At 61.0% G+C, this 12,473-nt stretch overlaps 1 protein-coding gene across 2 annotated transcripts in view; it reads right to left on the minus strand.

The window, feature by feature from the left end:
* LOC105822383 (apoptosis-inducing factor 3) overlaps nucleotides 1–12,473 on the minus strand; it is a 29,004-nt gene extending 16,531 nt beyond the window's left edge. For both annotated transcript variants that reach the window (XM_012659365.1, XM_012659363.1), the window contains exons 1-17: nucleotides 12,428–12,473; nucleotides 9,718–9,900; nucleotides 5,537–5,750; nucleotides 5,184–5,293; nucleotides 4,885–4,994; nucleotides 4,764–4,808; nucleotides 4,426–4,522; nucleotides 4,234–4,346; nucleotides 3,905–3,991; nucleotides 3,141–3,232; nucleotides 2,901–3,031; nucleotides 2,664–2,779; nucleotides 2,492–2,563; nucleotides 2,338–2,401; nucleotides 1,682–1,758; nucleotides 1,462–1,579; nucleotides 69–167 (exon numbers count right to left, since the gene is read on the minus strand). In XM_012659365.1, coding sequence (XP_012514819.1) covers nucleotides 69–167; nucleotides 1,462–1,579; nucleotides 1,682–1,758; nucleotides 2,338–2,401; nucleotides 2,492–2,563; nucleotides 2,664–2,779; nucleotides 2,901–3,031; nucleotides 3,141–3,232; nucleotides 3,905–3,991; nucleotides 4,234–4,346; nucleotides 4,426–4,522; nucleotides 4,764–4,808; nucleotides 4,885–4,994; nucleotides 5,184–5,293; nucleotides 5,537–5,750; nucleotides 9,718–9,748 — 1,576 coding nt within the window. In that variant the 5' untranslated portion in view covers nucleotides 9,749–9,900; nucleotides 12,428–12,473. The remainder of the gene's footprint in view (nucleotides 1–68; nucleotides 168–1,461; nucleotides 1,580–1,681; nucleotides 1,759–2,337; nucleotides 2,402–2,491; nucleotides 2,564–2,663; nucleotides 2,780–2,900; nucleotides 3,032–3,140; nucleotides 3,233–3,904; nucleotides 3,992–4,233; nucleotides 4,347–4,425; nucleotides 4,523–4,763; nucleotides 4,809–4,884; nucleotides 4,995–5,183; nucleotides 5,294–5,536; nucleotides 5,751–9,717; nucleotides 9,901–12,427) is intronic.

Raw genomic sequence — 12,473 nt, forward strand, 5'->3', positions numbered from 1 at the left:
GCCCTAACATCCAAGTCCCGCCCTAAACGCTCTCAACCCCGTCCCCCTTCCGAGGCTCCTGGGGTTACCCGCATAGCGCAGGCTCTTGCCGAACATGGCCGTCCAGAGATAGGGCACCGTGCTGATCTCCGCCTCCTGCGCCAGCATGTTCTGGGCCGCCACGCGCCCTGCAGGACCCTGGGCGGTGAGAGCCCCGCCCCTTGCCCTTACCACCCCACACTGCCTGCCCCTGGAGCTCTGGGGACCCCTGACACGTGTGGCTACTCCTGGCCTCCCTAGAGGTCAAGAGGCATCATTGCTCAGCCCTCAACCCACCAGCAGGTGCAGCTGACTGGTGCAGAGGGGACACCTGGCTCAAAGCTAGCCACTTAGACTACCTCTCTGGAGAAAGTGCCCTGCCTCCGGAAGGTCTACTTCTTGGGGTTGGGGACCTAACCAGCCATTTCAGCTGTGCACACATACAACTAATCAGACACATCAGTCTGCAGAGGGAGGAGAATGGGGCATAAATGCCCAGGGAAGCACAGATGACAGCCACACACAGGGCCCCATAGAGGATACTGTAGGTGACCTCTCAGTTCCTGTGAGGCCCCCTAGACCACAGTATTTGTATGTACACCAGAGTCCTCTGGACTCTCCCAGTTAAATCCTAGTTATACTTGCCTAATGAGTAGCCTCGGGTTCCTTACAACCTAGTCCTTCAGTCCTTGAACTTGAAAAGAAATTGGTACCAGGAGTGGGGTTTCAAGCAGCAGACCCTCAGATAATATGAAGACAGAGGGAAGGGGAGGCAGGTGCAGAGGAGAAGTCCCTTGCCCCAGGCAGGGAGCCTGGCATTCCTCTCTATGAGGCAGTGAGGTGGCTAACATGCTGGCACCTACAGCTTAGGGGCCCAGACCACGTGTGCACAGTGGGCGAGGCTTGGGGGACTTGGTGGCCACCAAATGTGACGAGGGGAAAGCTATTCCTCAGAAAGCACAATGTCCCCATGGAGCCGGGGTCTCCAGGCCTAGTTGGCTGCCTCGGGGGACCTGCACAAGGCAACCGAGTTCACAGAGACTGTTGAGTAGCCCAAGGGAGACAGAGGCATTAAGCGGGAAGTTGACCTACTAAATCCTCTCCCTCCCCAGGGCGATGCGCAGGTTGGTCAGGAATTCTGCAGAGCGTGTCCTTGAGGACAAAGGAAAGGAAAGACCAGTGGAAGGACAGCTGGGCTTGGGGTCTGTGGCTGGCTAATTGGGGTGTCCAGAGGGCACTGAAGGAAGATCTCTGTAGATTGGCCACAGGGCTCACTCTGTGCACTGGCTTGATCACCTGGATGAGGCTGGCCATATAGGCCACCACAGGTCCTTAACTGCCTAACACAGCATCCAGGACCCAAGGCCAGCAACTGAGGCATGGGCCTGGGGGAGACCCTGGGAAAATCTCCCACTCCCCAACTTGCCTTGGGGTTAGCCATACCCTGGGCATGAGCCATCTGCCAGTGAGGGATGTTCACTTTCCGATTGTTCCTCCAGGCGAGGGGGAAGGTGATGGCATCGCCAGCCGCAAACACACCTGGGACGTTGGTCTGCATCATCTGTTGGGGGAAGGTCCAGGGCTTTATGGGTGAGGCAGGGGCCCTGACCTGGACCTCCCCCCACTCCCAGCCTAACACCCTGCCCTCCCTCCCCAGCCCCACCTTGTTGACAGGGATGAAACCTCGGGAATCCAGACCGATGCCGCTCTGCCTCAGGAAGCCCGTGGCGGGCACCGCACCTGACAGGACAGGCCACTATGTCCACTCCCCGACCTCACCCTTCTCCCTCCTCCGTGCTGTCCATGCCCCGCACCCTCACCCCTGCACCAGCCCCAGGCTGACATCCACAGGTACCCACCCTGGGGCCTTCCTGATCCCGTCCCCTCTGCCTGGACCCCCGCACACCCCTGGGTCTCCCATCAGGCCTCAGGTATCGCCTCCTCCAAGAAGCACTCCATGAAGCCCCCAGGTGGGGGTCGGCACGCCATGCCTCCCCAACCCCCAGCTTTGCACCCCCTCCAACTGGCACCTCAACTGGGGCAGGAAGCAGTTAGAGGCTGGCCTGCGTCCCGCGGCCCGCATGGGCAGGGCAGGCAGCTGAGCATTACTGGGCAGCATCACCGGACGCATCCTCCACGCCAGGCCTGGGCTAAGCCTGGGACATACCTTCCCCAACGGCCCTGTGAAGTGGGGATGGTTGGGGTCCCGATTTTACAGATGTGGAAACTGGGACTTGGGGAGAAGGGACTAGCCCAAGGTCACTTGCGAGTGTGTACAGGGGGCCCTGCTCGTCCATGCCGGCCTGCCCACCCACTCACCGATGCCCACCACGCAGACGTCAGCCCGCACGACCTTGCTGCTCTTCAGCACAACCTCTTTCAGCTGTGGGGAGTGAGGGGTGAGCGGGTGGGCCCGGCTCCTGGGCTCAGGCCAGAGGGACAGCAAGCGGCAGGCAGCGGGGAGAAGGCCCACCTTTCCCTCCTGGGCCCGCAGCTCCAACACCTCTGTCTGCATGTAGAACTTCACCCGGTTGTTCTCAAACATCTGGCAGGGCAGGCGGGCGAGCGGGCAGTGTGTGAGAGTCCAGCCAGGGCCTGGGTTGCACCCCAGAGGTCCGAGGGGCCAGGTGCTGGGCTGGGCTCACCTTCATTAGGGCACGACCCACGCGCTCCCCCAGGAACCTCCTGAAGGGCGTCTCCTCCAGCTCCACCACAGACACCGAGTGGGCCTTCTCAGTCAGATAAGCGGCCACCTCCATCCCTGGGGTGGTGGGCAGGGGGCGGAAGGCTGGCATCCTGCCCCTCACAGGGCCAGCATCGCCATGGGCTAGGCCATGATGACCTAACCATTCTCCACTGTCCCCAGTGCCCCCTCGGCTCACCCAGGAAGCCAGCTCCCACGACGACCACATTGCGGCCTCGGGCCAGCCTCACCACGCGATTGGCGTCCTCTGGCGTCCGGATGGTGAACACATTCTCCACCTCTTTGCCTTTGCAGCTCAGGGTCTTAGGGCTGAGACACAGCAGCGTCAGCGAGGGCCTCCTGGCAGCCCCAGCCCTCCCGTCCTGGCCAGTGCCCTGCCCAGTGTCCAACGGAGGGCAGGAGGGAGACACCCTCCAACCTGCTCCCTGGCGCCAGCAGCAGCTTGCTGTACTCCAGCTTGAAGCCATCCTTGAACACGACCTTCTTGTTTCGCACATCCACTGTGACCACCTGCAACCCCCGCCGAGCAAACCATGGGCCTGGGCATGGACCTGGGCCTCACCACCCACTCACTCCTGGGCCTGTGACACTCCCGGAGCCCAGCCGGACCCTCTAAGCAGCTCTCACAGGGGCTGTTCCTGCCACCTGGACTTCATTCTCTTTTTTTTTTTTTTTTGAGGCAGGGTCTCGCTCTGTTGCCCCAGCTAGAGTGCAGTGGCATCATCACAGCTTACGGCAACCTCAAACTCCTGGGCTCAAGCGATCCTCCTGCCTCAGCCTCCCGAGTAGCAGGGACTACAGGTGCTCACCACCACACCTGGCTAATTTTTTCTATTTTTAGTAGAGACGGGGTCTCGCTCTTGCTCAGGCTGATTTTGAACTCCTGAGCTCAAGCGATCCTCCCACCTCGGCCTCCCAGAGTGCGAGATTACAGGCGTGAGCCACTGTGCCTGGCCTGGGCTTCATTCCTTAAGCTTCAGACATCACCTTCCCCTCAAAGCCTCCTTACCCTCCCAAGTGCCATCCAGCTCTCCCTCTCCCGTCCCAGCCCTGATCAGATCATCCGTCTCCCCACCCTGCGGCTCTGAGCACCCCCACACCCCCAGGGGCCCACATGGCCTCATGACCTTCGTGCTTCCACCAACCCTTCCCAGGGCCTGTTTCCCACCCTTGACCCTGTACCTGGGCCTCAGTGAGCACTTCGATGCCATAGGCTCGGAAGAACTCCTTGGGCCTCAGGGCCAGCTGCTCGGGCTGTGCGTCCAGGGACTGCAGGAGACAGCCAGCCTGAGATAGGGCCAGGCGGCCACTGTTTCATGCTACAGCAGAGCACACGGGACCCAGGGAGCATGGGGCCAGCCCCAGGTGACACAGGGGCTGCAGGACAGAACTCAACAGACCCAGATCTTTTGGGGGCACCACAGACAGGCCTGGCATGAGCTGAGAGGGCTTGTCGCGTGGGCCTGACTGCGACTCAGAGGGATAGGGTCCCCACTCGCCCGCGCCCGCACCTTGCTGAGCTTGGGCCGGTCATAGGGGAGGTGCCGGTCCAGCGTGCACAAGACGATCCGGTCAGAGAAGCCCTCCTGCCGCAGCGTCTCCGCACACACCAGGCCAGCTGCACCTGAGGGGGGCGCCATGGGCCAGGGACCACTTCTTTCCACTCCCCCCTCCCTCCCTACCCCTCATACCACACCACCAACCTGCACCCACAATGAGCACGTTGGTGCTGCCGCTGTGCCCAGCACTTGGAGAGATACACTTGGCCATCACCTTGGTCCTTCGCTGCAGCTGCAGGGCCTGGGGGTGGCAGGAGGGTGGGGGCTGGCTGGGAGCTGGGGTCATGGCCATCCGTCGTGAACCGTCATTCCAACAGACAAGACCAGCCCAACCTCATGCCCACCATACAGTTCCTCACTCTGCTCCCGAGACACATGTGCCAGGCTCCCTCCTACCACAGGGCCTTTGCACATGCTGTTCTCTGGGCCAAGATGCCCTCCCCATCTGTCCCTTCTGCCTGAGCCCCGAGCCATCTCCTCACCTGTTTGCTGGCCCGGACGTACACCTTCTCCTTCTCAATCTTCACCTGGAAGGGCTGCACTGCTCAGGACCAGCCCTCTCTCTGCACCCCCAGGCTGCCACCCACCTTATCCTGGCCCCACCTGGAACTTGTGCAGACTGTCCAGGCCGGGGAAGTCCTCTAGGTCCCCGGTGCTGATGTTGAAGCAGGCACCATGCCAGGGGCAGCGCACTCGACCACGGGACAGCACGCCTGGGAAGGGGAGGTGCTCGGCTGGGGCCACCAGCGACGGTTTCTGTGTCCCAGCAACTGCTAGTTCTTCCCCACAGCCCAGGAGACCCCACTAATAGATGAGGACCCTGAAGCCCAGGGAGAAGCCGACCTGGCCTGGGGCGTGGGAGGTCCTGCCCCTGCTGCCCACACACAACCTGGACATCTCACCTTTCACCAGGGGTGCGCCGTAGTGCGGACACTTGTGGCCCAGGGCGTGGAACTCCCCGTTGTCCTTCACCAGCAACACCTTCCCCCAGCCCAGCTCCACTTCCCGCATCCTGGGGAGCAGCTGTGCTGAGAGGTCAGGCCAGGTGCCAGGCACGCACGACCTCCTGTGGGCACCCTCTCCCAGGGCCAGCCTTTCGGGGAGCAGGCCCAGAGCAGAAGCCACAAAGGCAGTGTCCAGGGAGGAGCCGGTCATAGCCCCTTCCAGGCCCCCCAGGGAGCTCCGCCATCCATGGCCTGTACCTTCCCCTCCCACCTTGGGCCCTCTGATCCCCTCTCCCAAGCCCAGCACCCACTGGCCATTCTCGAGGTCCTTGACGTGGCAGACGGCCGCCTCCACGCAGTCCTGGGGGCCAGGGTAGGGGTGAGGAGTGGGCAGGCGTTCCTCGGCGTGGAAGTGGCGGGCTGTGCCGTTGCCCTGGTAGGCCCGAGGGCTGCCCTTCCCGCTGGCTGACAGCTCCTCCTTGCCCCGCTCCTTCTCAGGCAGCACCACCTCGATCTTCAGCTCCACTGGGGGTGGGCGGCGCCATGAGCCCCCCAGCTCGGCCCATGTCTGCTACCACCAGAAGCTGGGGACAGGGCCCAGCTCGTGGGGGGTTCAGACCTGCCCAGGACTCCCCCTGCCCTGCCAGCAACCAGCCTTAAACCCTTAAAACGAGCAAGAAGCAGAGGGAAGGACCCTGGGCCTGTTTGAATTACTTTCTGCACGTTTCCTTCTGCAAGTATAAATTAGGAGGCGGACACTGAGCAGAGCTCTTTTGACCCTGAAATTCCCTCTTCTTGGGGAATCTAGTGGGGGAAGAACCCTGACGCCCTAAGTCTGGCATCTTCTGACGGACCACAGGTGACGGGATGTGACTCCTGTGCAGACACGCAGGGGCCGAAACTGGCCGCGGCTCAATTCCTAGCTGGTGAGTCTGGGGATAGGAGATGGAAGGTTCATTGTTCTATTCTTGCAACCTTCCCATAGGTTTGGATTTTTTTCAAAATTAAAAAATAAAATGTACACAATTTCAACTTTTTAAAATAGCTTTTCTCACCAGTTTGAGAGTCATTCATGATTGACCAAGCGCTAGGTTTTCCCGTGCAGGGGTCTGGAGCCCCGGGAGTGAACCCCACAGGGGAGGGGTACATGTGCACAGCACAGAGGGGGTGCAGGCGCCCAGCGGCCTCCGCACAGAAGACACGTCCTCCGCCTGCCCACGGGGCCTAGTCTAGAGGGGAGTTAGCTGGAGACTGTCATTTTCCTCTTTATACTTTTCCACATTTTCCAAATTCCCTACGATGTGCCTGTGGTATTTTTCTAATTAGAAGGGAACAATAAACAGAATTTTTAGCAGCGATAATCCGGCCTCCGGGGCTGCTGCCGCCCCTGGCACAGCATGGGCCGATGCCCGAGCAGGGGGTGCCCCTCTTCATCCCCAGTGCACCAGAGCCTGCAGCTTTCTCCGGGCTCCACCGCTGACCTGACACCCCAGAAACAAAGAAGCCAGCCTAGCCGCTGAGACGCACCTCCTGGCCTGGCTTGTGCTGGCCCCTTGGCAGGGGCTGCCATCCTTGCAGGCCCATCTACCCAGACCCAGCTCAGGAGTTGCCTGCTCTGCCTGCCTGGCCCCTGCATGTCCTCATCTCCTGCTGCGCTAATCCCCCTCCCTGGCCAGGCCCCCTCCCCCTCCTCATGACCCAGCCCCCAGCTCAGCCCCAGGCCCACAGGGGACAGGGCTGAAGGTCAGTTCCTTGACTCCAGCCTGGCAGGGGTGCAGAGCACATAGCCACGCTGTCAGGGAGGCGGGTGGTCACGGGTGGGGTGTTTCCCCTCCATTTTCTACATTTTATGTAATGGTGTTAGAATGTTTTTGGAAGAATTAAAAAGAAAAATGCTTTGGACTCAGCTGACACTCAGCTCCCACAGCTATGTGAGCTGTGGGAGCTCACAGGAACAGCCCGGTGGGGGGCCAGACAGTGGCCAAGTCAGGCTGTTTTCATCTTCTGCTCCTTCCAGAAGGCTCCAAGGCACGCTTGCCAAGGCAGTCTAATGAACACATTAAGTCAGGAGCAGCAGTGGAAAGGTGTGTGTGTGGGGGGTGTCTCTGTTCACCCATAGAACTAATCAACCCCAGCTCCATGACTGCCAGCTGTCCACAAGATCCTTTGTCCTCAATCTCTTCCTTATAAAACAGAGAGAACAGCGCCCTACCTCTTTGGTTTAGCGAATGCTGAAGGAGAAAATTTATGTAATCCAGAGTAGAAGCTCAGCAGATGGAGTTGGGTAGTAGTGTTTTATCAGTTAGCTCTGAGCCTCCTGGCAGCCACGGGGAGGAGGGAAAGCCTTTAGGTAGCCCTGTGGCTTAACAAAGGGCAGGTGACCAGATGCCAAGAGACCTGCACTTCCCCTAGCTCTGAGCCCAGCAAGGGACTGGCCTGGAGTTTTCCCATCAAGAACATGGAAACCTGGCCAGGCGCGGTGGCTCACGCCTGTAATCCCAGCACTCTGGGAGGCCGAGGCGGGTGGATCGCTCAAGGTCAGGAGTTCGAGACCAGCCTGAGCAAGAGCGAGAACCCATCTCTATCAAAAAAAATAGAAAGAAATGATCTGGACAACTAAAAATATATATATATAGAAAAAATTAGCCGGGCATGGTGGCGCATGCCTGTAGTCCCAGCTACTTGGGAGGCTGAGGCAGAAGGATCGCTTGAGCCCAGGAGTCTGAGGTTGCTGTGAGCTAGGCTGATGCCACGGCACTCACTCTAGCCAGGGCAACAAAGCAAGACTCTGTCTCAAAAAAAAAAAAAAAAAAGGAACATGGAACCCTGAGGACAGCGCAGGGAGCGTAATGCTGACATGCACGCAGCCACGAAATCGAGTGGACAGGACAGAAAGTGAAGAATTTGCACAAAGATCTTCTACTTGCTCCGTGGCCCCTTCTCACCCCCGCTGAACTTTCATACCCCAAACGCTTTCACTCCCTGAAGTTCTCTGAGCCTCACTCCTGACCTGCCCAGATGGGTACCTCTAGCTAGAGCCCGCAGGGGAGCCCTGGTGGCAGAGAGCCCAGCTCACAGAATAATAATGTTCCGTAAGTGCTTCCTGTGTGCCAGGCCACACATGAGGACACCTCTCTCACACTCAGGTGAAATCACCTGCCCAATGCTACACAGCCAGGAAGAGGCAAGGCTGGATTCGGGCTCAAGAGTCCATGTTCTTAGCACTGCCTCTGGGGTGGTGACAGTGGCCAGCCCCCACACCAGAAGTCCTGGGGCTTCGTGTCCCAGGCAGGCCAGCCCTTTAGGGTCCTTTAAAAGAAACCGCAGGTGGAATCTTCTCCCAGGGCCTCCTGCCAGCCCAGGAGTCCCACAGGTGCCCAGTGTGGGGCCAGCTGGCGTCCTTCTGACACTTACAAGGGGGGCAATGGACCTCATTTGCTCGAGGCATGCTTTGAGGCAAGGAGGACGGTGGGATCTGTCCCAGGCCTGGGTGTCCACAGCACAGGAGTGGGGGAGAGTGGCTACCTGGAGCAGGCACAGGTGGGTTCCTCTGCCTGGGTGGGGTGGCATGGTTCTCCTCCCTCCCCCGAGTTCTCCCTCAGACCCAGGAAAAGGAGACAAGGCTCATGAGTGCCAAGGTAATGGAGCCGCCGGGTATGAGGTAAGGGGAGCTGGGGTGAGCTGGCGGGCGAGCTGGCCAGGCAGGGTGGCTGGCGGGGACAGAGGCAGCACTGGCTAGGCTCTAGAGGCCTCTCTGGGCCTTGGTTTCTCCATCTGTGACATGGCTGCACAGCCCTGCCTCCCTGGATGTTGCAAGGGGCAAGAGGGACAGTGGGGCCAGAAGGAGAGCCCCACACACATGGTCTCCAGTGGAGAACAGACCCAGACCTCCCCAGTACCCAGGACGCCCCGACTTCTGGCTGGAGCTGCTCAGGCTGGGCAGGGTGGAGGTTTCCTGTACAAATGGGGAGGTGTGCCCAGAACAGCTGAGGAGGCAGCCTGTGATCACAGTGGGTCAGGAGAAGCAAAGTCGGTGGGCGCCTGCCTGCTGCATCCTCACAGCAACTTTGAGAGGTCAGTGTGGTCAGGCCCATTTTGCAGAGAGGCAAACTGAGGCTCGGTGAGGTAACTTGCATGCACTAGGTCACACAGTGGCTCAGGGTGTCCCCAGAAGCCCACTTCCCAAGCCATGAGGGATGCAGCCCCCTCCCCACCCCCGCAACCAGAGGAACCCTCCTCTCCCCATTTCAAGAGGGCCCCAGCTGCTATTCCCATCACCAACACCCAAAGCCCCCAATAAAGAGGGGCACCTGCTGGAGGCGGAGGCGGGGGCCGGGAGAGCTGCTCCAGGCCCCCAACCCCTCCCACCTGCAGCTATTAACATTCTGCATGGCTCCTGCCTAGCCTGACCTACTTCCAGGCAAGGCGAGAGCAGAGGGGGAGGGGAAGGAGGGAGGAGTAGGGGGGGAGGGAGCATGGAAGCAAGAGGTACCTGGCTTGGGCTTGGAGAAGCAGCCGCCCATGGCGAGTGGCCTGAGGATGGGTGGGCAGGCAGGAGCGCAGACTAGGCTGTCAGAGACCTAGGGCACCCCCCATGGGGCAGGAACCCCTGTGGCCCTTGGAGATGCTGGAGCAGCCATCCCAGCTGGAGCTGCCTCTAGGACCTGCAGGGACACTGGAACATCAAGACAGGGCTCTGATGGGGGTGTGGGTAGAGACACAGAGACAAGCTTCTGGAAGAGTCCTGCATTTGAGCCGGGAGCCATTGTGTGCAGGGAAACTGGGTCCCAGAGCCATGGGACCCTGGAGGGCACCTCGCTTTTAGGGCTGTCCAAGCCCAGCACCCTCACTCAGGCCTCTTACCTTTGCCCTGGGCTGTACCTGCTGCCAGGGGAGCCCCTCTGCCCCAACCTCAGCCACCCTCAGTCCAGCCCCACAGCTGCCTTGTCCAGGAAGTCCTCCCTGATTTTTGCTTTACCCTCAGGCCCCCAGTCCTTGACTTCCCCTCTACAAAGCCCACAGGCTGGGAGCTCTGGGACCCCCACTTTCCTGGGAGATCACCATGCCTGGGGTCAAACCCTGGGCAAGCCAAGGCCCTCCTAGTCCGGTTTCTCCTTCCTACAGTGGGGGTGACACTGGCCTCCCCTAGCCCCCACCCAGGCTGGCACTCGGATATCCACCTCCTCCAAGGGCCACCACTGCTCTTTGTTCCCAGCCCAGCAGTGGGCCGAGACTGGAGGCAGGGCAAGGAGGGCTGGGGTCCAGGAGGCAGCCCAGCCTCCCCCTCTCCTCCCAGGGTGAGTGTGGCTAGGAGGGGCCGGGAGTGGGTGTGGGGCTGGGCCAGTCACTGGTCCCCAGGGAAACCCAGCTCTATGGTGAACAAAAGTGGGCGGCCAGCCCGGGCCTGACAGGGTTATGGGAGAGAGGGAAGCCAGGCACACAGCCCTGCCATGGCCCGTGCCCAGCAGCCATAACTCCCTCAGCCCTCTCCGGTCCGTCACTAATGCCCACCAGGCCTGTGGTGCTGAGATCATGCCCGGTAGCAGATAGAGAAACCGATGGGCCAAGGTCTCGTCAAGGTCAATCAGCAGGTGGGGGTATGTGTATGGCCTCTCCCCTGCCCCCTCTAGTTAGTTCTAAAATGGGCAGGGGCCAGGAAGCACCATATCACCCTAACGCCCTGCAAGCCACCTGGCTGGCGGTGGGAGTACCTGCTCAGCAGAGAAATCCCTGCTGCCAAGGTGTCTTCAAAGCCTCAGGGTGGGCCTTCCGGAAGATGCAGCTGACAGGTGGACTCTGGAAGTCCCGGACAAAGGCGTAGCCTCCCTGTTTACAACTGACCATCCCACTGTCATCCCTCTCTGTTTCCCCTGGAAGTTCTTCCTCAAGTCTAACTAGAGGTGGGGCTAAAGCCCCCTGGTCTGGCCCAGATACCAGGAAGGGCCGTGGGTAGATCCCTGAGAGCAAGAGGTAGACAAGGAAGGAGGACAGGTTGGGGAGGACCAGCTACCGCCTGGCCCTGATCTTACCTGCCCTAGAGGTGCCCATTACAGGCCAGGAGATGGTGGTTCCCAAAGCCATCTGGGCATGCCCTTGCTCTTTTCCCCGCTTGTCACCAAGGCAGATCTGTAAACCTCCACCAACACCTGCCCCATCTGTCCCCTCCTTGGGCACTGAGGGGCCCCTCTGCAGGTCCTGGCTTCACCTCTGGCTCAGCCCTGCCCTCTCCTTCCTGCCTGGCCTCAGGCTTCACCTGCTGGGCCACAGATCCCAGAAGGGGTTAGATCTGGTCTTGCCACCAGAGGCCTGTCCCTGCCATTCCTTCCCTTCCCTGGCACCTAGGGGTCTAAATCTTCCAGGGCCTCAGGCCTGGAAGGAGACTCCAGGGGCTTTTTTGCTGCCACCCACTGCATACCAGATCGACTTGGAGCCCAGTGACCCCACTCAAAGGCAAAGGTCCTTGCCAGGGGCACAGAGGGAGGGTCCCCAAGTTTGTGTGGAGTGCTGTCTGTCGTCCCCAAGCTGCCACTGCTGAAAAGTTCTAACAGTGCCCAATGTTAACTCCTCACCAGGAGCCTGTGTCCTGTCCCGGGGACTCCAACAACCTGTAAGGCAGGTACTGAATTCGCCCCACCTCACACAGGTGCCCCTGCTCTCTCCCCCAGGGCGCTGGGGTCCCAGCTGGGCAGGAGCCTCTCCCCCGTCCTCCACCTCCCCCACCTTCACCCCTGAGGGCTCCTGCCCAGCTCTGGCACTCTGGCTTCCAGGCGTCCTGGGGGTGCTGTCTGAGCTCCTCTGCCCTGCGTCCAATCTGGGGGGCTCCGCTCCCGCCCCTCCCCGACCGGGCTCGGCGCAAACCTGATGTCCACTCTCCCTGCCTTTGCACGTGCAGTTCCCGGTCTCAGAAGCCGGTTCCGTCAGCCTTGCCGGCTCCGTCCCGGTCCCACTGCCGGACCCTCCCTGCGGCCCACGAAGGGGACTGGCACACAGTAGGGTCCCCGCGGCGAGCGGGGGAGGGGCTGGCAGGGGAGGGGAGGAGGACAAGGTCCGCTCCAGCCCCCGGCCTGTCTCTCCGGCCGGGCTGCCCACCCCCATCCCCCATGCGCCGGCCCCGGGTCCGAGAGCCGCGAGCGCGCTGGCCAGGGCGCGGGGCGGCGGAGCTGGGGCGGGGTGAGGGCTGGGGTCCCCGGGCGGGCGCTCACCTGCGCTCGGCGCGGGCCTGGGCTCGGGAAGCGCTCGGGACCGCGG

Source organism: Propithecus coquereli, unplaced genomic scaffold, assembly GCF_000956105.1.
Source record: "Propithecus coquereli isolate 6110/MARCELLA unplaced genomic scaffold, Pcoq_1.0 Scaffold606, whole genome shotgun sequence".
In the NCBI taxonomy this organism is placed as follows: domain Eukaryota; kingdom Metazoa; phylum Chordata; class Mammalia; order Primates; family Indriidae; genus Propithecus; species Propithecus coquereli.